Genomic DNA, 23,025 nt, shown 5'->3' with positions numbered 1-23,025 from the left:
ATATCCCTGAGAGGCCAGAACTTTCTACAGCTATGGCCCTGCTCTGCTTTGACCTGCGAACAACAACAACAACTTGAGACGAGAGGATAAGACGGTAGGTCAGAAAAACCTTTCTTCTTCAATTTCCAAAGAGGAGGTCGATAATTCACTCACCAGTTGTTGACTTGCAAAAGCGTGAGGTTAGTCTGTGCTGCTATCTGCCTTTTCTCGTCCTCTGTCGGGTAAGGGTGCTGAAAAAGAAGAGAGAGAGAGAGAGAGAGAGAGAGAGAGAGATAACGGTATTGTTACACCACATGCCACTGCAGGGATTATCCAGAGCTCGTCCTCTCTGCGGAGATCTGAACTGCCGCGGATATGTGCCCTTCTGAAAGCTCAGCTCGCATGGCTTGTTTTCAGAATGGGTCTCCCACTCACTGTCCTTGTGGCATTGTTTCAAGCGGAAGCGCTCCTTGTCCTGCAACCCGGGATGTTCTGCATGCAAAGCATGAGCTCCAGCAAGGAGCCACGGTCCTTCCACTACCTTAGGGATGAGGAGCACCAGATATTGCTGGACTCAGCTCCCAACTGCTCCATCCAGCATCACCAATGGTCAACAGAAATGGGAGCTGGAGGGCCACAGTTTTCCCATCCTTGCCCTGGGCAATGTGGCCTATGTGCCAATATGGGCACCCCAGGAACTGTAGCATTTGGGGAATCAGGGAGGGTTAGCCAGATGCACTCTTCAGTGGCATGGGGCCACTCATAGAGAAGCAGCTCCCATCACTGCACAAATTAGGCCAAGCACGGGGACCTGGAGAGATCAAGGCCTAAGGGAAGACCCTTGTTTTTTGCCTTAGTTCATTATGGATTTAATGTATTCTACATTCAACATGAATATGGCTTTGACTGGCCTTATGTTTTGAAAGATGCTCTGCTGACTGATATTTCATGTTAACTGAGTTATTTTCTGCTTTTCTCTTAGCTACTTTGGGTTTCTCTTGGGGAGAAAAAGCAGGAGATAATCAGTGAAGGAAAAAGAAAGGTTATTTATGTATGCCACTACTGTGGCCTGTGTTTTGTTATTCCCCAAAATGGAAAACCAGCGAGGTCCCAGCTAAAGAAGAATGGCAACTTAGGCTGATGGAATATGTGCAGCTTGCAGACTTAACACATAGAGTAAGAGAACAAGAAGAACATATGTTTAGAGAAGATTGGAAAACATTTACTGAATATATGGGGGGGAATTGTGTACACTTGAAAACGTTGGCAGCATTAAGATAAATTCAACAGTGTAAATAAGTTTTGATGGATGCAATAATGGCTTAGTTTTTGTAAAATATGCAGGGACTTATGATATGCAAAATGAACCATGGAAAGAGAAGAGGGGAAGTCATTGATATTTTAAGGATGTTAAATTGTGAAACAGAAAATTCAATAACAATTATATACAACAACAACAACAACAACAAAGAAATGAAATGTCCCAGCTTCAAGTCTCATCTCAACCATGGATCCACAGCAGAAACAGCCAATATTATGCCTCTGAGATGTTGCTGGACTCCAACTCCTATCAGCCTCAGCCAATGGTCAGGGATGATGGGAGCTGTAGTCCAACAACATCTGGAGGATGCCAGGTTCCCTATCTCTGAAGCAGCGTTCCTCGGAGCATACATAGATGGTGGAGCTGGATTGGGCCCACTTGTTTCTGCTGGACCCACCCTATCCCCACACTTGCATCAATTTCTGAAATAGCCAAGTGGGGGTGCTGTTTCTCAAAGGCTCTCCAACCGTGCCTTTGGAGAAGGACCACAGCTCAAGGCTAGGGCATCTGCCTTGCATGCTGAAGATCCTAGGTTCAACTCCCAGCATCTCCAGGTGGGGATGGGAGAGGCCCTGTCTGAAACTGTGCTGGAGGGATGAGTGGTCATAGGATAAGGCTTGTATGTCCACAGGCTCTTTCGGACATTACGCTGGAAATGGTTAGAGGATGGGCCAGCTAGCACACTCTGACTGCCTCTCCGCATGCATTCAGGATAATGTTTGCACAATGCTTATCTCTGAGCTTCAGGCTCTCATCTGCAATATGTGGAATTAGTATTACTATCTTAGAGGGTTGTTTCAAAGGGATTATCGAAAGGATAAGGATTATTCATGGACAATAAGGCTGTCAATGGCAACTGGTCGCAATGGCTATATATTACCTCCCGTATCAAAGGCAGCATGGTTCTGAATACTAGTTGCCAGGGGAACAAGAGTGAGAGAGGTCCATTGCCTTCATGTCCCACTCGGGGGCTTCCCATAGCAGCTCACTGTCGGAAAGAGGATGTTGGACTCAATAGGCCCTTGGTCGGATCCAGCTGACAGGCTCTTCTTATGTCCTTAAAGGTAAAGGGACCCTTGACCATTAGGTCCAGTCGTGGCCAACTCTGGGGTTGTGGCGCTCATCTCGCTTTATTGGCCGAGGGAGCCGGCGTACAGCTTCTGGGTCATGCGGCCAGCATGACTAAGAGCAGTGCACGGAAACGCCGTTTACCTTCCCACTGGAGCGGTACCTATTTATCTACTTGAACTTTGATGTGCTTTCGAACTGCTAGGTTGGCAGGAGCAGGGACTGAGCAATGGGAGCTCACCCCGTCACAGGGATTTGAACCGCCGACCTTCTGATCGCCAAGTCCTAGGCTCTGTGCTTTAACCCACAGCGCCACCCGCGTCCCTCTTATGTCCTTACGAGTAAGTATATGAAATACTTTGGACGCTGCAGAAATTCTGTGTCTGTAAATGGGGATGGGAAAATCCGACAATTTTCTGTTTCTCCCCGTTTTCCAGTCTTAAGCTCACCCCTTCACATTTCCACATCAGTTTGCAATTTTTTTAAAAAATTGAAAGTCCTCATGAAAATTCGCTAGCATTTTACTGCAAATTTCTCCTCTCTCTCTCTCTCTCTCTCTCTCTCACACACACACACACACACACACACACACACACGTACGTATGTATGTATGCAATTTTGGAGGCAAATTTCTGCAAATTAATTTCCCCTAACCTAGTGTGTGTTTGTAACTTATTTTCACAAATACATGTATTGTTACACACACTTTATGCCAGTATATTAATTTTGTGCACATTTTGGGGTTGCAAAATTCAGAGAATTTCAAAGGCTGGCTGTGTTTTGATTCTTGTATCGTTTTGGAAGCTGCAAATAAGTTAAAAGTGAACTGAATCAAATTTCTCCTCCATCCTTACATATAAATGCCAGGTACTTTTTCAGATTTTTCAAATGTTTTTCTTTAAACAGGTTTGTTCTACTGTTTGGGCAGCAGAGGGCAGCAGCAACCTAGCTTAGTGATGGTAGATGAACCGTTAATTCCAATTTTGCTTGCATAGCAAGCAGAACCTTGATTTACAGCTTATCACCACAAAAGCTTCTGAATCACAACAGATTTTGGTTTTTGCTGCCATTCGTGTTTCTAAGTTTTAAGCGCTATGTGTGTAAAACACACAGTGCTATTCCAATTGCGTTTCTGTGACCATGTTCAAAAAGTCAAGTTGATGGTACTATTTACTCTACATAACACTGGAGAGTAAGTATAGATGGACCCAATGACTCTCAGGCAGTCCCAGTTCTACATGGGGACAGAACTAATTTCATCCCATCCAGATGCAATGCAGATTTTAAAGGCAAAAGTCTTTTAAAATCTGCACAAAATTGTGAAGTTAAAATAAACAAATATGAGGAGGTCCAGTGGTTGCAGGGTTGCCTCTGTCCTCTTAACTACATGAAGGTCCCACTATCCAAATGCTCATGATAGAAAATTCACTTATCCAAATGTGAAGAATTAGTAACCAAACCTCACTATTCACACCACAGATTCAGATATACGAAGAGCTGGACCTGCGTGTAGTACTGTAAACGAATAAGCAGCCTTAAATAAGCCTTACTTTTTTGTGTTTTGCTGGTTCACACTGCCGTTTCACCAGAAACCATGATGGGAGGGAAGGTGAGTAGGAGAAAGGGGAAGAGACTGGACAAATGAGAGCATTTTTTTCCTTCTTAGTTTGCCTTTTGCAAGGATTCAGGGGGCTTTCCCAGGTTCTTTTTTGTCAATTCAGGGTCAAGATGCCGTGGTCAGGAACGCATTAGAAATTCCCCCATAGGAATCAATAGAAATCGTTGACTCGTTATGCAAATGTTTGCCGAGGAAACAATTTCCTGAGGGAGCACCGTGTTTGGAGTGCAAGACCTGTGTGTAATGTGCATCTCTCTCTCTCTCTCTCTCTCTCTCTCTCTCTCCAATTCTTCTTTAAAAGACCCATGCCGCCATGTGCTTCTGTCACTCTCAGAGGAAATCGTATGGAAGAATCATGGTTGGCTCTACGTATAAACAAGGATCAGCCATGATCTTAACCTGCATCCCCCTCTAAGAGCAATGGAACATCATCAAGTGAGGAGAGAGACTCCATCAGGCAAGGCCTCCTTCCACCTGCCTTGTTCTGCCCTCTGCATCTAAATGTGTATTGTATTGTTTTATGTACTGCGGCTTGCCGTTGTTTTATTGATTATAGTTTAGATATTATTGTAACTGTTGAGTGGGTTTCTGTTTAACTTTTATATGTTGATATTATTATTTTATACTATTCTAATGATTGTTGAATGTTACTTTTTTGATGGAGGTTGCCTATTTTAAAGTTATGTTTCATTATCACATTTTTGTATCGCATCAGATTGTTATAAGATGTACATTTTTTGTTTCTTCAGCTTGTAAACCGCCTTGAGTATTGTAAGATAGAAAGGCAGTATACAAATTAAAAATGATGATGATGATCAAGTCCTGTTGCTCCCAGGGCGACTAGGATTTCAAAGTGCACAGAGATGAGGATCCCTGCGCTAGATGGATGATGCACATTGGAACTTTTTTAAAAAGAAAAGAAACAGTTAAAAGGATGGAGGTAATTCTGGTACCCTGGGACCACCTTCGTTGGAATCTGCTGGACTGCAGATTCTCAACATGATCTGATCTGAGTCTGCTTTTGAATCTGAGTTCTGTGAATTCTTCTCCCATCCAACAGGATCAGCGGAGGCTGATACATTAGGAAGAATGGGGCACTGCCCCACCAGCCTCAGTCTGCCACTAGCCAGCTCACTGTGGGATGTAAGAATCAGGTGCAGTCAAACACAACATGGCTAGAGTAGACATGAAGGTTATCTCATCCTCTAGCCGGAACTTCCTGCTTTCCAGGACTGAGACAAAACTTCCTATGTGTAACTTGAGATGGGTGTGGCCTCTCCTGAAGTAGAAAGAACCAGAACCACAGGCTGGTGACCAACTTGTCTCTCTTGTCTCTATTGATGCCATCTTAACAACAGCACTACTAAGATGCCCCCTTGGCTCCAGGCCAAGAGAAGAAAAGGGGGGGCTTTCTCCCATAAGGAGATAGTCACCACATTTAAACTATGTTTTAACCTTTTAAGTCTGCCTTCTGGGAACCTTTGTGTGAACAGATGATTACTTGTGAGTAAATGTTTAATGCTTTACAGAAGACTGTGTAGCGTCTTATTTTAGGAGGGATTAAACGGGGAAAATACCAGGAAATATTTACAGAGATTCTAACGAGTTTGATCAAGCTATCTGCTGTGCGTGTGTTTAGGAAAAAGGGGAATGTTAACTCTGCTGATTTTGTTGAACTTGTAAAGACAAGTTGGGATAGGATATCTTAGACAATATATCCTCCCTGCATCCCTAAACATTCCCACACTCACAACTGCCCGCCTTCTTACAACTGACCCAGAGAGTGGCCCAGGCAGACAGTTCCCTCCTCCTTAGTTTCAGTTTTGCCCTTGCAGAACTTAGCAGGGAGCAGGACGGTGTGAAAAACCAGAATTAGTTGGCCCTGCCTGCTTTCGACCCCACCAGTGCCACGGGGCACCAGGTGCTACTGCACAAGATGTAGACATCTGTGTTGGAAATGGGTGCATAGCTGGGGTGGCCAACTCTGTGGCCAAGGAGGACATCTGCAGGGCCACAGCTTCACCACCCCTGGTGTAAGGATTCAGGTATGAATAACCTTAAGCAGCGAGACCCCACTTTTATTCAAAGCCACCTGCCTGGCTTTGGACTTTCCCTTTTTATTTTTTAGCTCAGATGCCATTTTCAGTAAGCGACTCGTACAACACTGGCTTATAAAGAGGCTCTCGTTTAATAAAAGCTGCTCTTGATTTAAAGCCCTCGCGAGGAGCTACAACTTCTAAGCTAAAATCTATAGCAAGTGATATTGGAGCAATTTTGCTTTCCCAAGATGGTTACCTGATAGGTTATTTCTATCTAAGCAGAGGGGGAAAGTGCTCATTGGACATTTTAAGGCATTGCAGAGAGTGATTTCGAGCTATTGTCATAGTAAACTAAACTCAAGGACTGGAAGCTGAGAACGGAGGAATTTAAGAAATAGTACAAAATGCCAAATGTAGCTTAACAGGAAAAAGTTTTCCAAGGAAACAATCTGATGGTAGCTCCTTCATTAGGTTTCACTGGGGTATTGCCCAAAGCGGGGCTTTCTTGCGGCTGTGAAATAATTTTTGATTTGCCTTTACTGTACATTTTAAACCTTTTATTGTTTTTAAATAAAACGTTTTTGGTGTTGCTTTCTTTCAAGTCATGTTATAAGCAGGGTGATCTGGTTAGAATTTGGTGCCACCTGCCAGGGCATGCAGTGGCAGCAGAGCAGGTGGCGGCGGCAGGTATCGTGGCGGCGGCGGCAGCAGCAGCAGCAGCAGCGAAAGAGGAAACGCCAGCCCTGCCAGTAGGTATGATCATCACCTGGGAAGTGTAGTTTGTTAAGCATGCTGAGAGTGTAAAGAGACCCCTATTCCCCTCAGAGAGCTACAATCCCCAAATAATAATAATAATAATAATAATAATAATAATTTATTACTTATACCCCCCCCCCCCCAAATCTGGCTGGGTTTCCCTAGCCACTCTGGGCTGCTTCCCACAAAAGATTAAAAATACATTAAAACATCAGTCATTAAAAACTTCCCTAAACAGGGCTGCCTTCAGATGTCTTCTAAAAGTCAAATAGTTGTTTATTTCCTTGGCATCTGATGGGAGGGTGTTCCACAGGGCGGGCGCCACTACCAAGAAGGCCCTCTGTCTGTTTCCCTGTAGCTTTGCTTCTTGCAGTGAGGGAACCACCAGAAGGCCCTCGGAGCTGGACCTCAGTGTCCAGGCTGAATGATGGGGGTGGAGACGCTCCTTCAGGTATACTGGGCCGAGGCCATTTAGGGCTTTAAAGATCAGCACCAACACTTTGAATTGTGCTCGGAAACGTACTGGGAGCCAGTGTAGGTCTTTAAGGACCCCAAAGTTCCCTGGCCAGAAGGCTTGGTTATTGAACCACTTTGGGAGTTGTGGGTCTGCATGCTTAATAAACTACAGTTCCCAGGCTTCTCTGGGGGAATCAATGGCTGTGGTGTGGTACTGCTTTAAATATATAGTGCAGGTAGGCCCTGAATGTTGCTCTTGTTAAACTCAGAAGGGAGGAGGGTGGGGACAAACTAGACTTAGTTAGCTCTGCCTGGCATTGGCCATGAGGGTCTCTTGCTTTCCACCCTGCTGCTGCCGAATGAGAGGGAAGTTGCCCGACACATCAGTGGCACTTGAGCAATATCTCTGAGCTTGGGTGCCTTCTTAGATTCCCACACGCACATGCACGGCCTCTACAAAAGCAAGCAGAGCTGTCCTGCCTAGGAAGAGGTTTGCTCTTCTCCCCTCGATGGTGCTGCAATTTGTTCCTTCAGGCTGCAGGGAGTACACTTGCAATAAATCCTTCTGTTTTCAAAGCACCTTTCCCATTAATTAATTAAATTGCACAGCCGGCAAATCAGGGTTGTCAATCAGTTTCCATTGATTTGGCAGGCGGAATCAGTTCTGAGTTGCCCAAGGTCAAACTCTCAATCATGGAGAGATCCCAAATAGAGAACCTCTCGCAGACCTTCTCCCTTTGAGGTGGGGATGAGGAGGAGCTATAGGTATTTTAGCTCAAAGTAAGTAAAAGGCGCGGGTGGCACTGTGGTCTAAACCACAGAGCCTAGGATTTGCTGATCAGGAGGTCGGTGATTCGAATCCACGCGACGGGGTGAGCTCCCGTTGCTCGGTCCCTGCCAACTGCCAACCTAGCAGTTTGAAAGCACAGTGCAAGTAGATAAATAGGTACCGCTCCGGTGGGAAGGTAAACGGCGTTTCCGTGCGCTGCTCTGGTTCGCCAGAAGCGGCTTAGTCAAGCTGGCTCCCTCGGGCAATAAAGCGAGATGAGCACCGCAACCCCAGAGTCGGCCACGACTGGACCTAATGGTCAGGAGTCCCTTTACCTTTACCTTTACCTTTACCTTTACACTGTATTAGTAGTATTGGTTACACTGACTGGCAGTGGCTCTCTAGGGCTCCAGGCAGGAATCTTTTCACAACTTTGCCTGGAGATGCCGGAATTGAACATAGGATCTTCTACAGCTGAAGCCCTTCCACATTTGGTAACATGGTGAGACTGCCAGCGGCGGAGGAAGCCTCTCGGGCACCTGGGGCGGTGTGCCCAGGGGCAGGGCGAACTGCCCATAGGGGCAGCATGGCCCATGCCTTCCCTATGGGTGCCGCGCTCCCCGTCTCTATGGGCGCCAAATGCCCCATCCCATCCCTATGAGTGCCGTGTGGCGCCCTTAAGGAGGGATGGGATGGGGTGCATGCTGCTCTTAGGGATGGGGCGCACTGTGGGGCCTCAGCCGCCCCACAGACAGCGCACGAGCCTGCGGGCGCCGAGACGCATGGCTCGTGCGCGCTGCAGGCCCCACGGTGAGTGCTGCTGGCCGATTTGTCACCCCCCGTCAAGGTGGCACCCGGGGTGGAATGAACCCAGCCCTTCCTACGCCCCTGGAGACTGCTACCAGTTAGGCCTGAAAACAATCCTGTTTGGCTTTCATGGAATGTTGCATTTGTGAGCTTTTTTACAGTCACACATTACCGTGCAAAGTGTTTTTCTTTAAATGTCCCTTTGGGCCACCTGTCTAGCAAAACAGGAAGATGAGAGCAAGGGAGGGCAGACTCCAGGCTTGCTGCATACACTCGGTGTTGTTGTTTTTTCAACTAGAACCTTGAGATCCCAAAGTGGAGCTGGGTGCAAAAGGCTCACTCTGGGAATGAAAGACCGGGTTGCCTCTGAACAGCTGTTGAACACGGTTGAGAGGCACCTTGTCCTTCAATCTGTTGTAAGGACCAGAATGGGACTGAGGGAGGCTGGAGGGACATTGCTGCCGCCGTGAGTGTTGTTGTAACAACAACAACAACAACAACAACAACAACAACAATTATTATTATTATTATTATTATTATTATTATTATTATTATTGTGGTACCTCAGGTTAAGTACTTAATTAGTTCTGGAGGTCGGTTCTTAACCTGAAACTGTTCTTAACCTGAGGTACCACTTTAGCTAATGTGGCCTCCCACTGCCACTGCCACCGCATGATTTCTGTTCTCATCCTGAAGCAAAGTTCTTAACCCGAGGTACTATTTCTGGGTTAGCGGAGTCTGTAACCTGAAGCGTATGTAACCTGAGGTACCACTGTATTATTATTATTAGTAGTATTTATACCCTGCCCATCTGGCTGGGTTTCCCCAGCCACTCTGGGCGGCTCCCAGCAGAATATTATTCTTATTATTATTAATAATAATAATAATAAAGTGATAAAATATCAAACATTAAAAACTTCCCTGAGGAAGATTGCTTCCTGCTGCATGGCCCATTTCCACCTGGCCTAGGGGGCGGGGCCAGACTCACCTTGAACAGCTAAAAGAGGCTCCTGGGTGGCCAGAGGGACATTGCTGGAACAACTTTTGGGTTGGGGCAGCTGGCTAAAATGTTTTAAAATGTTTAAAACGGTTTTAATTTTGGTTCCTCTGTTTTGTTTTTGTTGGTTTGGGGTTGATTAAATGTTTAGTTGGGGTTGGGCTCGCTTCAGCAGCACAAATACTAAAATTGTAACAATACAGAGAAGATTAGCATGGCCCCTGCGCAAGATAAGAACATTGGCAGGATTACTGTAATAACCGGCAGTTTTATAAGAATATATATTTAAAGCAGATGAATAAATGAGTAAATTAAGTTAATTTGGAACATGCAGAAAATATAAAAAATAAGGAACCGCAGAAAAAAAATTAAGGAACTGCAGAAAGAGGGGGAAGGATGTCGAGTTTTGAAATGTTAAAACAGTTGTAAAATTATTGAAATGTATAAAACTGAAAATAATAAAAATAAAAATAAAAATAAAAATAAATGTTTAGTTGGGGTTGGTGGTTATTTTAATTCGGGTACAACTGTATATTGATTATTATGGTTATGATATGATCTTCTATTGATTTATTGGTTTAATTATAGTCTGCATAAGATATTCTGTGGTTTTTTTTTAAATGTTTGATTTTTAAAAATGTTTTTATATATACTGTAAGCCACCCAGAGTGGCTGGGGAATCCCAGCCAGATGGATGGGATATAAATAATAAAAATTATTATTATTATTATTATTGAGTTCACAGCCCTTCCACATACAAAATCCATTTCTGCTCGCCTCTCCCCTCCCCATTTCAGTGGTGGGGAATCATTTTGTTGTTGCAGTTGTTAAACAATAAGGGGTCGGACACTGTTGTGGATCTACTGTTGTGGATCACCTAGGGGATCTGCCAGTAGATCTATCTTCTGCCCTCCCTTGGGCTACACCTATGAGAAACGGTTGCCGCGTGCCGTGAAACGCAACCCATTGAACTGATGGCTAAATGAACACCCCCACACGCCCACACCCCCAAATTGAATGTGAAAAACATTTAGATTAAAAACTGCATCCTAACGACCCCCCTCTCCCCCAAAGCTTCAGGGATAATTGGGACAAGAAGCCTGGAATGCCCCAGAGTCTCTTTCTAACAGTGCTAATTGCATAAATCTGTATTAATTGCTGTGTAAAATAGTGCTCTGGAAAATCTGCCAAATGCCTTTTAATTCTTTTGCAGTTGGAGCCAACTGTTGTGAACGGATGATGAAAAAAAAAAAACACAACCATGCTCCTCAAGGCAGCATCCTATAGGCTATGGTACATTTACAAAAAAAAATGAGTCACAGAAAGGGCGATAAGATACACATTCAGCCCACCTCCTGTATTTCACGCAAGATTGCTTGCCGTGTTGTATTTTCCTGCCTTGTATCATTTTACAGGCTTCCAAGATCCAAGCAAAGGCTTTCCTGGCTTCTCCTAGAACTCGTCTCAAAACATATATAAGAAAGGATGTGCCCAGCTGTGTAAGATCAGATGTAAGATCCACTCCAGTGATCTGTTTCCAGCAGTTGCCAGACAGATGCCTTTCGGAGGCTCGTGGGCGGGATAACTGTCCCCCTTGTCCAATGTCCCCAGCATCTAAAGAAGGAGCTAGGAACCTGGACCTCACCAGAAGTTGTTGGGCTCCAACTCCCACCAGTCTTGGTCACATCGCCAATGACTAGGGACAATGGGTGCTTTAGTGCATAATGAGTATTGCACCAGGACCAGGGAGACCTGGGTTCAAATGCTCATTTGATCACAAAGGTGAACTTGAGCCTGTCACTCTCTCTCTCTCTCTCTCTCAGCCTCATCGCAGGGCTGTTGTGAGAATAAAATGGAAGCAGGAAGATGGGGACCATGCATTTTGCCTTGAGGTCCTTAGGTGAAGGCCAGGATACAAATAGATGATATAAGTAAAATATAAAAAGAACTAATTAAACAAATAAATGATACAATAGACCTATCCTTTTCGAAAGAACTATCTGTGGTCTAAACCACTGAGCCTCTTGGCTTGCCGATCGGAAGGCTGGCGGTTCGATTCCCTGTGATGGAGTGAGCTCCCGTTGCTCTGTCCCTGCTCCTGCCATCCTAGCAGTTCGAAAGCATACTAGTGCAAGTAGATAAATAGGTACCAAAGCAGCAGGAAGGTAAATGGAGTTTCCATGCTCTCTGGCACTCATCATGGTCCTCCGTGTGGCAGAAGCGGTTTAGTCATGCTGGCCACATGACCGGGAAGCTGTCTGTGGACGAACGCCGGCTCCCTCGGCCTGAAAGCGAGATGAGTGCCGCAACCCCATACTTGCCTTGCACTGGACTCAACTGTCCAGGGGTCCTTTACCTTTTATTATAATATTAATGGTGCCATTATGCATTGTGTAAAGGAGGGCATTGCACTGTAAATTGCAAACATGTTGGGTGGAAATCAACGTAGAACAAAGTGGGGTACGGACATGGGGGACAAGGTCTGCTTGTGCAATGGGATTTCTCCCCCTTCCTCCTGCACATTTTCTAAACCTGTTCTAGGGGTTCCTCCAACCCTCCAGAGCAGACAGTCCCACTCAGAGAGCAGTGCATGCAACAATGCCATTAAATCATGCCTAGTGGATTATAGCTGGTGCCAGTTCTACTCAAAGTAGACACACTGAAATTAATAGACAAAACTAACTGGGGACCAATAATTTCAGTGGGTCTACTCTGAGCAGCTTAGATGGAGACATCTCATTGCTAATGAATCCCACTGGCTGACCCATCCCAGGTTGTAATATAAGGAGGGACGCTCCCAGCATTAATAATTGTAACTATACTCAACTGCTCTTCCCCCTTGACTTACTAACATATTTTATTTGTAATATTTAGTTCAGCTTTCTATTTACTTTCAGTAACCATGTTTACCCCAAAGACATGTGTACCACCCTTAGCTTAACTTAATGAAGCAGAATTTTAAAGAGCCAAATTTAAAAGTTAGGGCTGAAGCTCTTTATTCTCAAAGTGCTGAGGGTGATATTACTTGTTGGGTTGCATATATATGTCACCTGCTTCCTTTGTTACCCAGTGATTAACACATATACTAGCCAAACACAGCCATTAGATTCTATGTTGTGCATTGCTTTGTTTACACAACACAGATCTTGAAAAAAAGGGTGACATCTAAGGTTTAGAAATATGAACAGATGTGAATCATTCTATAGCTCAAAATCAAGCTTTCTGGTGTCGAATCCAGAAAAGGTGCCTGCATGTTTCTAGTTCTCAATGAGATGTGGGAACAGAGTCTTGTAGGAAACACACAAATGAGTGAAATGAAGGGAAGTGGGCAATTCAAGCTTCAGTCCATCACCGGAGAAGAAACAGAAGGAATACTGATCCACAAGGGAGGAGGCGGGGCTGAATAACACATGAGAATGAAGACTCCTGAACCAGTCAAAGAAGCCCAAGCCAGTAGGATACATCTACAGAAAGGCTATTATGCCCCAAAACTCCTTATGAGATTGTGGGTTGGCATATGCATGTATGTTGGTCGTTGGTTGTCTAGCAAATCAGAATATATTTTCTCTCTTGGGCACTAGGTGGCAGCTATAGCCCTAAGTATGAGAGCATGTATTGCTTCCACATAGTGGTCAGTTTCCCTCTATCCAATAATTTTGGCAAATAGGAGGGAAAATGCAAAGCATGGCTGAGCTTTCCCTCTAGAGGAACTCTACCATTTATTGTAGAATACGAACATATTCCGTGTGTTCTAGACATAGAGAAAATTGGTGCCATTGTGCAAATTGACTCCTCTTCCTTCCCAACTTTTGCAGCAGCTGAATGCAGGCTGCTTGGGACTATGTTATCTTTGGCTGATCCAGAAGCAACAGGCAGGCATGACACACAGAATCCTGCCTGGGGGCTTCCTAAAGGCATTTGGTTGCCCCCCGTGAGAACAAGGGGGACTTTTGGTCTGATCTAGCAGCCAGAATCTTCTTAAAGTTATTGTGTTCAACAGGCCAAGGTGCCTTGGAGTGAGATGTTTTGCTTTGTGCCAAAATGCCACATGGATCAAGTGAGTGATGTTTTAAACATTTTAAAATAAGGGGTAGGGATGGGGAGAAATTTGATCCAGTTCACATTTGAACCTGAATTTACCAAATCTGTGCTTTCCAAATCAACAAGGAAACCCAAACACAAGCTTCCTTCAAAATCTGAATTTTGCAATGCAGTTGTCCTATCAACCAATGCATGTTTTAGGGGGAAAGTTTGCATAAAAATGAACACATCAGTGGGACTAACATACAAAAAGCATTACGTTAGGAGACACTGCTTTCAAAAATGTGCACATCAGTCGAAAACTAGAAATGTCAAAAACTACAAAAATCAAAATGTAAGGATTTCAAAATACAGATCCCTAGATCTAAGTCTGTGGATGTATGAGAACTCACATCAGCTGTTCTTTCTGACATGCTCTCTCCCGTCTCTCCCTTTAAGCTAAGCCTACACCAAGCCAAATGCTGCCAGTCATGTCTTGTGGTCTGTCACATGCTTGACAGCCGAAGGCCAAAGAAGGTAGTCAGATCAATAGATTGATTGAATCCCTGATAGGCTACGAGACACAACTTACGGGTGGCATTTGATGTAGAGGATTATAAGTAGGTCAGGTTTGCTTTAGTCTGTGACAACTGCTCCACTGTCAGAGGCACTAAGCTTCCGACTCCCCTTTGCTGCGATTCACCGATGGGAAAAAGTGCTGTTGTGCTCAGCTTCTGCTCTCAGGCTTCCCAAAGACACCTGGTTGGCCACTGTGAGAGCAGGAACTGGTCATGAGACTGAGGTCCATCTATATCTATATTCAGGGAGAAACGTGCTAAGAGGAAGGCACGCTTGGCAAATCCACACCGTGATCAACTCCCTCATGGAAACCGATGTCCCCACTGTGGAAGGACGTGTGGATCCAGAATTGGCCTCCACAGTCATTTACAGACTCACTGTTAAAACTGTGTTTATGGAAGACAATCTTACTCGGCTACGAGTGATAGAAGAAGAAGAAGAAGAAGAAGAAGAAGAAGAAGAAGAAGAAGAAGAAGAAGGAGGAGGAGGAGGAGAAGAAGAAGTATTTATTCAGTAGTGACTGGTGAGGCATATGGGTTGGGCACTCCTCCTGGCTTTCCAACATAACGGGTCGCTACCACTTACCAAGAGGGAGAGGAGAGGTGTGAGGCATGGGGTGCTTGGTGCAGTTTGGCGGAGCCAGTCCAACACTACCGCCATGACATGCTGAGCTTTCTGCGCCTCCCCTCAGTAAGCGACCGTGACCTGCTGTGCTGGGAAGCCGGGATAGCAGCAGTGCCTCACACATTCTGCCTCACTGAATGCTACAGAAGATCTCTCTCTCTCTCTCTCTCTCTCTCTCTCTCTCTCTCTCTCTAGTATACAGTGGTACCTCAGGTTAAGAACTTAATTTGTTCCAGAGGTCTGTTCTTAACCTGAAACGGTTCTTAACCTGAGGTACCACTTTAGCTAATGGGGCCTCCCACTACCGCCGTGAGATTTCTGTTCTCATCCTGAAGCAAAGTTCTTAACCCGAGGTACTAGTTCAGGGTTAACGGAGTCTGTAACCTGAAGCGTCTGTAACCTGAGGTACCACTGTAAAGGTAAAGGTAAAGGTAAAGGGACCCCTGACCATTAGGTCCAGTCATGACCGACTCTGGGGTTTTGCTTTACAGGCCGAGGGAGCCAGCGTACAGCTTCCGGGTCATGTGGCCAGCATGACTAAGCCGCTTCTGGCGAACAAGAGCAGTGCATGGAAACACTGTTTACCTTCCCACCAGAGCGGTAACTATTTATCTACTTGCACTTTGACGTGCTTTCGAACTGCTTGGTTGGCAGGAGCATGGACCGAGCAATGGGAGCTCACCCCATCACGGGGATTTGAACCGCCGACCTTCTGATCGGCAAGCCCTAGGCTCTGTGGTTTAACCCACAGCGCCACCCGCGTCCCTTGGTACCACTGTATCTGTATCTATATCTGGTGGGGGGTTTTTTTCTGGGGAAACTCAAAAGTACACAGTACCAGCACCCTTTCCCCTAGAATAAAAGCACTGGTTAAAAGTAGGCCACTTACGGTAACAACTTAATGGGGAGTAGTGGCGCCTTTTTTCCCTAGAAGAAAGGCACTGACTATATCTGCACACGCCCATAGCTCAGTCTTGTTAGCAACATATATAATAGACATGAAGAGTGCAGAAATTGAGAGTGCTACTGTATTTACTCTTTAAAAAAGGTTTTTAAAATGGGTAGCTAGCAAAAGGCTGCCTCCTGTTGGCTGTTTCTTTCCCAAGGGTTTCTCCAACTATTTTCTCATGGATGATTGGCTGGGAACACCCATGTGACCAGTCCAGGGAAAGATGCACCCGGCACCTTCACAATAATGTTTTCATCGAATACTGAAGATGCACTTCTCTACCCTTTGACCCTTGAGTTGCATATGTTTAGAAGCCACCCTATTCTTGCAATTATAAATTGTTTTTTAACGTTGTATTTTAAATCATTGTGGACATGCCCTGGGACCTTATGGTGACGGGCAGGTAATATTTGTTTGTTTGTTTTTACCCTCACTCTGAGGGCAATTGTCTATGTTTACCCTCAGTAACTCTGCCCCATAGTCAAACCCGATTGGCTATGTAGTGCTGTGACATTCTAGTCACTTGGTGATCCCTGATTGGTTAGGATAAGTTGCCCAAGAAAACACAGCTTTAACCAGAAATGCATGAACACAACCGCACTGAAGTCAGGAGAGAGAGGAGGAACAAACAGCAGCAAGCAGCTACACCTAAACGGCTTTCAAAAAGGTGTTTCCAGGAAATATTTTAGTCTCGCTGAAAACAAGATTTTTTTGCAAACTGAAACAGGTAAACATTTGGCACATCCTAGGCCTGGGTACAAAGGTGTTTGATTCTGTGCAGCCAGATGCACCTAATGAGTCCCTTAGAGCCTGAGAAGTCTGTCATTCTTTGGTACAGTGTAGAGAAAGAAGGCCTTTCCTGCCCTGCTTGCCATTAGTATGTGCATGCTTAAGCTGCGGCGGCAAAAGCCACTGCTTGCACCTACTGTATAGCTACTAAAGCAGATCCTTAGGAATGGGCTGCTTGGCTTTTTCCTCTAATCCACAAGATAAAGAATAGTGCACAGCTTCCTGTCTGCAGTCTCTTTCTCTGGCTATTGTGAAGATGTTTGTGCTTATCCTAGATAAGCAAGACACTTCATGGAAACCCAGGCATTGAGCACCCTTTGGACTGGCTTCTCCTTAATGGGAAAACGATCCCAAGGGGTTAATCGCTCAGACACACTTGTTAACTCCTCTCACCATAAGATGCTGGAAGAGCCAGGACCGCATGATATTCGTGGCATGCTTCGGCAGGACTCCTCGTTTGTTCTTTGACTTTTTATCTTCGCTGTCAAGGAGAGAGGTCAGGTCCAGGTTAACCTACAGGGCAGGGAAAGAGAAAGAGAAAGGGAAGCTTAAGCAACAATGCAGGTGAAAAAGGGGGAAAAAGAAAAGGGAAAGAGGGCCTAGGTTGCCATGGTGACGCAGATCGCAACGTCGGTCCGATTTCATGGTGGCTCTGCGAGGCTGGAGAGGCTTGCGCTATTCAGAGAGGAGGAGAGCAAAACTAACTTAGGAGGAACACTTAGAAGCTGGGGAAGAAAGGGAGATCAGTAGGCTTTTCCACTGTGCCAAACGTTCGAGTTAAAAATAAATAAATCTGCTTATGAATGAAGATGCAAGAATGGAAGAGCCTTGCAGGGTCAGGCCAGAAGTCCATCTAGCCCAGCACCCTGTTCTCATAGCAGCCAGCCATAGCAGCCTATGGAAAGCCTGCAAGGAGTATTTTTTGCTCCATAAGATGCACCTGACCATAAGACACACCTAGTTTTTAGAGAAGGAAAACAAGAAAAAAAAATCTGACTCAAATGTTGTACTAAACTATTTAAAACAGCAAAGCGGGTGGCTCCTGTCCGCTTTGCTGCTTTAAAGCGAGCCACGGTATATAATGAAGAGAATGGAAAAAGGATAGACATTCCATTACAATGTAGCTGTTTTCATTATCACTGGGAAGTCAGTATTGGCAGTGGTCACATAAACTAAAATTTGAGCATTTTACTGTTATTAATAAAGAATGGTAATAGTCAGCCTTCCTCCTGCTTGCAAACCTTGCTGGGACTTCAGAGGAAAGCGGAGGCTGCCAGCAGAGCAGCGTGGCTCCTCCCCCCACCCCCAAAATGCAGCCCAGGAGCGCAGGGCAATGGCTATTTGGCTCCAGGGACCACACATTCGCTCCATAAGATGCACAGACATTTCCCCTTACTTTTTAGGAGGAAAAAAGTGTGTCTTATGGAGTGAAAAATACGGTATATGAGTGCAAGAGTGCTCTCTCTGCCTGGAGATTATTGATTTGTTTGTCCCCCCCTCTTATTTTTATTATGTACTTTGTGTTTTTTATATTGTATTTTTGTGTTGTGAACCACCCTGAGATCTATGGATTGTGTTTAATAAATGATGATGATGATGATGATTCTAGCAACTGACATTCTGGGGCATACTGCTTCCAACAGTGGAGTTAGAACATGCTACTCATCAAATTATGACCGCATACATAAATGGCATGGTTTCATCATACATTTTCATCTGCACAGTGGACAGGGAGTGACTTAGGATCTTTCTACTCGGAAAGCACCCTTGCACCAAATTAATGCTGGGAAGGTTGTGGAAAAGCTAATACATGGAAGGAATAATTTGAGCAAAGCTCAGGAAATCTCACCTCCAAATGCTACTTTTGGGGTCGAGGCGCAGACTTGGAAGATGGGGAGAATCATAAGGGAGAAAGTAACTCTAAGTTTATCAGGTAGACCCCAAGCTCCACCCACAGCTTCTCCAGGTAGTGGAGGAAAGGCTCCGGTCTGAAATCCTGCAGAGCCACTGCCAGTCAGTGTAGACTAGACGGAGCTAGATGGAGCAATAGTTTAAGGCAGCTTCCTATGTTTGTGATTCAAGGACCCGCCACCCACTTGAGAATAAGAAAGATACATGGACACGTTATTAGGTTAATGGGCTAAAAACATGATTACAGCATGTGAGAGGTATTGGCTTAGGCATTGGATAAAACAACAGAGCGTGACTCCACCCCCTCAGGAAGGGGTGAGTCTATCAAGGGTTAACCACCAGTGGGAGGAGCCTGTTGATGCAAATACAACTGTAAGCTCCCCCTGATGTCACCGGGGGTCGTGCCATGGCTCTAGCCACCAGCAAGGGCGTTGGACAGGATCCACGACTGCCAGATTCCTTTACCGGAACACCCATAAAGAGGAGGGGTAGGCGATGGCCACACTCTGCCCTCCAATCCACAAACATATTCCAATGCCTAACCACCAATACCAAAAAGTTGTGACTATTTGCTACGAGGTAGGCGAAAAACCAAGTGTCCGGTGCCAATTTGCCAGTTGGATAAAAATTCCTACCAGGCCCCTTGGCCAACCAAGGTGACCAACCACAGGTCCATAGCAATGTCAAGAACCAAGCTATGAACTAAAGGGAGGGTGTGTGGGTGATCTGACAAAAATCAGCAGCAGAATAAAGGGGAAGCGCTGCTGCGGTCGCATTTGGGCGGCTAAACCCCGCCCCAGAGCCTCAACCTGATTGGTTGGTCTTTTATCTAGGGCTGGATCAAGATTTTAGAGGCCCCAAGTACTGAAAAACAAACGGTGCCCGCCGTATGCAATTCAAAATTTGAAAAAAATACTAAACTGAAAAATAAAATTTGATTTTTCAAAGTGACACAAAACTTACATGTATGCTGAAATGAAATAGTGCCCCCCTCTCAAGTTTCTGAATGCAAAATCCTTTCAAACAGAAATTTCTCATATTTTTTTTGGGTGCCCCTGCTTTGCTGATGTCTGAAGTGCCTACTGGTTAATATGGCGCTGCTTTGGCCTTTTTGATTTCCCTGTAAGTCACTTCCCAGTAAATAGCCTTAAAATACCCTTCAATCTATTAATCAGTGTTAAAATGTAAAATTCTCAATAGGATTCTTCTTAGCAGAAGAAGGTTATTATTATTATTTTTTAAGGCTGGCAGAAAAGAAGAGGAAATGCAAAGATCTTGGGAAGCAGGGGAAGAGAAGTTTTTAATGAGGTTGCAGGAAACTGGAATCTCAACGTCAAGTTAAAAAACACACACACAGACACAGACACTTTTTTTTTAAGGTTCTTCATAAAAACATTTCTCCTGCATGAATTAAACATCAGGATGGCAGCCCTGTGTCAGGTATAAATGATTCCCCCAGGTACCGCTTGGGATGTATTGCAAGGTCTGGGCTGAATAAATTACCCAGGCAATACAGAAATAACATTAGGAGTGCTTGTCCAGGGCTCCACCAGTGCCACAATATTCCCAGCATACTTGTATTCAACAGATCTGATCAATTTCACTCTAAGATCTGAGCTAGCAACAGCTTTTACACATTAAATAGAATTGAGATTCAGGTTTTGTTTTCCACTCCTCATCCCCGAGCTGAGAGAAAGACGAGGAATTGGGGGATATGACAGGCCTGCCAATGCCTTTTCCAATAGGTTTTTATATTATTATTAAGCTTTAAGTAAAAAAGGGGAAAAAGGAAAGAAAGAAAAGCTCTAATGTAGAGAGAGGACCAGAGAGATTTTAAAGGAGCTCAGAGACTGATCGGGTGCAGTTGTGGTCCCGCCAGTGCTGACTCAGTAGGAAATGTCAGTACATCAATGCCTACGCTTTTTCATTATTATTATTATTTTATAAAAAAAAGATCTGAGCTTATATAGCAAGCACTGTATGATTTGCTTCTCATTAATACAGAACAGGGCGGGGGCAGAATAAGTGGGACACATATCAAGAAGTAGGTAAGGATTTTCTGCCCGCAAAACTCTGATGGAAAGACTAACTGGGAATGCTATTTCCTACTACAGTAAAATCTCCATTATTCGTACCTCTGTTCTCTGAATTTTCCAATTAGCAGAGTGATTTAAGTGCCTCCCAGGATGGAGATAGATGGTAGTGTTTTATTTGGGGGGGGGGACCCACTGAAAATTGTATTTAGGGCTAGATTCTTAAAGCATTTAGGGAACAGGTGCACAAAAAAATGCATAACATTTGCATATAAAAATTAGGAACGAACAATTTCCTCCCAGTCTCTTGTTTTTTTTCAAACTTAGGGTTGGTTTGCCACATTTTTGCACATTTTAAAAACCCCTAGTAAAAATTGATCAGCATTTTATCGCATGATTCTCTAACAGATACATGTTTGCATGCGATCTTGCTTAACATACACATTTCTAGAAAGAAATTTCACCCAGTCCGATGCATTTTTGTATGTTATTTTCACCAATATATGCATTTTTATGCCCACTTTCCTATAACATATTCATTTTTGTTCACATTTCTTCGGCTGGCGGAATTTATTGCAAAATTCGGAGAAATGTGAATTTCACAGAACATTTGCATGTTGGCTTCTGTATTGTTTAAGGATGGGTAAAATAGGTAGATGTGCATTAAAATGTGAAGCAAACTGAATCCCCACCCCCATTCCCAATGTGAATGGATCTGTATTGATGCCACTGGAAAATTAAAGTTGCACATGGGTGAGATCTCACCAGCATTGCACTTTGCAGTGTCCAAAGGATATCCTATAAATAAAGTTTTTTTGTTTTTTTAAAGTAAGTTAATTTTAAAGCAGGGGGTTAAGAAGCAGGAGAACTGGGGCCAACTGCAAAAGATCCTCGGGCTGAGGCTACCCACCAACATCTCCCATAGTGGCATTAGAGAAACGGCTTGGCCAGTGGTTTGTACACTTCTCCCATTATCACCTTGGGGTGGAACTACAGGTCATGTTAAAGCACAGCGTTCTTGCTTCCCTTCCATAATGGGTAGTTACAAATTATGCCTTGAATGCGTATGAGGCTACCACCTTGCTAAAGTTATGCAGACCTGGGCCTAGCCAAGGTAGGTTAAAAAAGTAAAGGGCCCCTGGAGGGTTAAAGGTAAGCTAAAGGGACCCCTGACCATTAGGTCCAGTCGTGACCGACTCTGGGGTTGCGGCGCTCATCTCGCTTTATTGGCTGAGGCAGCTGGTGTACAGCTTCTGGGTCATGTGGCCAGCATGACTAAGCTGCTTCTGGCGAACCAGAGCAGTGCATGGAGATGCCGTTTACCTTCCTGCTGGAGTGGAACCTATTTATCTACTTGCACTTTGACGTGCTTTCAAACTGCTAGGTTGGCAGGAGCTGGGACCGAGCAATGGGAGCTCACCCCGTTGCGGGGATTCGAACCGCCGACCTTCTGATTGGCAAGTCCTAGGCTCTGTGGTTTAACCCACAGCGCCACACGTGTCCCTTCCCTGGAGGGTTAAGTCTAGTCAAAGGCGACAATGGGGTTGTGGCACTCATCTCGCTTTCAGGCTGAGGGAGCAAGCGTTTGTCCACAGACAGCTTTCCGGGTCGTGTGGCCAGCATGACTAAACCACTTCTGGCACAACGGAACACTGTGATGGAAACCAGAGCGCACAGAAACACTGTTTACCTTCCTGCCGCCGTGGCACCTATTTATCTACTTGCACTGGCCTGCTTTCAAACTCCTAGGATGGCAGGAGCTGGGACAGAGAGAAGGGAACTCACCCCATTGCAAGGATTTGAACCGCCAACCTTCCGAATGGCAAGCCCAAGAGGTTCAGTGGTTTAGACCACAGCGCCTCCCGCATCCCTATCTAAGGATCCACATTCTGAAACAGCATTTTCTACATATATTCAGCGGAAGAAGATCCTCTGCCAGGAGAAACAGCCCTGTTTTGAATGTGGTAGCTTAATACCACCCCTAATGGATCGTATGCCACATTCTCCTCTCTGAGAGGATAGAACCAGATATGCGAATTCTTAGACTGACTTCCATTTTGAATGCTTCAAAACAAACCAGAGCCTAAGTGATCTCCTCACCCTCTTTGGTTCCCCAGGTCTCTTAGGCGGTTGGTCTTACCTGCGCATTCTGGATCTGAATAGCTCCCTGTGGGATTGCTTGGGTTACCACCTGGCCCTGAGACGTTACCATAGTTACAGGCTGGTAAAGGGCTCCACCTGGCAAAGAGACAGGATTTCACAGCAGAATTTTAGGAAGACAGCTGAAATCTATCGGCAGAACAGAAAAAA

At 44.9% G+C, this 23,025-nt stretch overlaps 1 protein-coding gene across 8 annotated transcripts in view; it reads right to left on the bottom strand.

Annotated features, from left to right (window-relative positions):
• Positions 1-23,025, bottom strand: part of PKNOX2 (PBX/knotted 1 homeobox 2) — a 434,276-nt gene that overhangs the window by 9,857 nt on the left and 401,394 nt on the right. For all 8 annotated transcript variants that reach the window (XM_080982483.1, XM_080982489.1, XM_080982485.1 and 5 more), the window contains 3 exons: positions 22,856-22,953; positions 17,165-17,284; positions 154-230 (listed from right to left, as the gene is read on the bottom strand). In XM_080982483.1, the coding sequence (XP_080838609.1) occupies positions 154-230; positions 17,165-17,284; positions 22,856-22,953 (295 nt within the window). The remainder of the gene's footprint in view (positions 1-153; positions 231-17,164; positions 17,285-22,855; positions 22,954-23,025) is intronic.

This window comes from Podarcis pityusensis, assembly GCF_964106645.2.
Source record: "Podarcis pityusensis genome assembly, chromosome: 15".
In the NCBI taxonomy this organism is placed as follows: Eukaryota; Metazoa; Chordata; class Lepidosauria; order Squamata; family Lacertidae; genus Podarcis; species Podarcis pityusensis.
The sequence above is the reverse complement of the archived record's forward strand: the minus strand, read 5'-3'. Positions and strand labels throughout refer to the sequence as shown.